This window comes from Emiliania huxleyi, assembly GCF_000372725.1.
Source record: "Emiliania huxleyi CCMP1516 unplaced genomic scaffold EMIHUscaffold_10792, whole genome shotgun sequence".
Classification (NCBI taxonomy): domain Eukaryota; phylum Haptophyta; order Isochrysidales; family Noelaerhabdaceae; genus Emiliania; species Emiliania huxleyi.
This window is the reverse complement of record NW_005201915.1, coordinates 1-1,073: the sequence shown is the minus strand read 5'-3', so window position 1 is coordinate 1,073 and position 1,073 is coordinate 1. Positions and strand designations below refer to the sequence as shown.

The following is a 1,073-nucleotide window of genomic DNA, read 5'->3' as shown; positions in this document are numbered from 1 at the left end:
CCTCTCTACTTCCAGGAGAACATCTACGCCACACGCTATCCCGACGGTCCACAACCCACACTCTCGCTGCAGTCGATCCAGCCCTCGCACTCCCCACTGGAGATCTAGCCGAGGCCCCCCAGGCTGGGACAGGATTGGAGCCCCTGTGCTGCGTCTGTGGTGATATGTGGGGACACTTTCTCCTCCCTATTCATGTCAGTCACTCGACTGCGTCGAGGGGGGGGACGTCTGAACCACAGCGTGTCCCGACTCGACTGCCGGCGTCCCAGTCCGGGGGTGTTTCTCTTCTTATCCGTTACCATGTAGAGCAACGCCGAGGGCGGGCCCTTTCGGGCTCGGGCCGCCCTCTCGCCCGCACCTCTGCGGGGCTCGCACGCGTGGTGCCATGGTGAGCAGGGCCAGCGCACGACCCGCGCGCGCCGCCAGTCATCGCCCGCACGCCGAGGGCCGGGGAGAGCGCACCAGACGATTGGGATCGGGTTGCTCGTAGCTATGTTGCGGCGTTTGGAGTTTTTTTACCTCGCCCACGCGCAGGGGCTGCTCAGAAAATGGTGCACCGCCCGTGCTGCGCACACCCAGTCATCGCCCGCACGCCGGGACACGCGCTCTTCCCTCAGACACCCACTCACCCACTCACCATCTCGCGGCATGCTCGCCGAGGGCGCGCGGGCCGCACCCGTCGGCGGCGCAGAGCGGGCCGGCGCAGAGCGCTCAGGCGCTGGCTCTGCGGCACACATAGGTGCGGCACAACAATGTGGTGCCCAACCAGCACTTCCACAAGACGCTGTGGCAGGACCACGTCAAGACGTGGTTCGACCAGGCCGCGCGCAAGAAGCGCAGGCGCTTGAAGCGCGCTGCCAAGGCGGCTGCTGTCGCGCCGCGGCCCGTCGGCTTGCTGCGTCCAGCGGTGCACCCGCCGACCAACAAGTACAACTACAAGCTGCGGCAGGGCCGCGGCTTCACCTTCGCGGAGCTGAAGGAGGCGGGGATCAACAAGAAGCAGGCGCGGTCCATCGGCGTTGCCGTCGACCACCGCAGGCGGAACCGCTCTGCCGAGTCGCTGCAGCTCAACT

The 1,073-nt window shown here is 66.9% G+C and overlaps 1 protein-coding gene across 1 annotated transcript; it reads left to right on the top strand.

Annotated features, from left to right (window-relative positions):
* Positions 1 to 739: 739 nt before the first annotated feature.
* Positions 740 to 1,073, top strand: EMIHUDRAFT_50541 (hypothetical protein; the record flags this gene model as incomplete). The annotated part of the gene is made up of 1 exon (XM_005792413.2): positions 740 to 1,073. A coding segment is annotated over one exon (334 nt), but the record flags the coding sequence as incomplete, so codon positions are not given.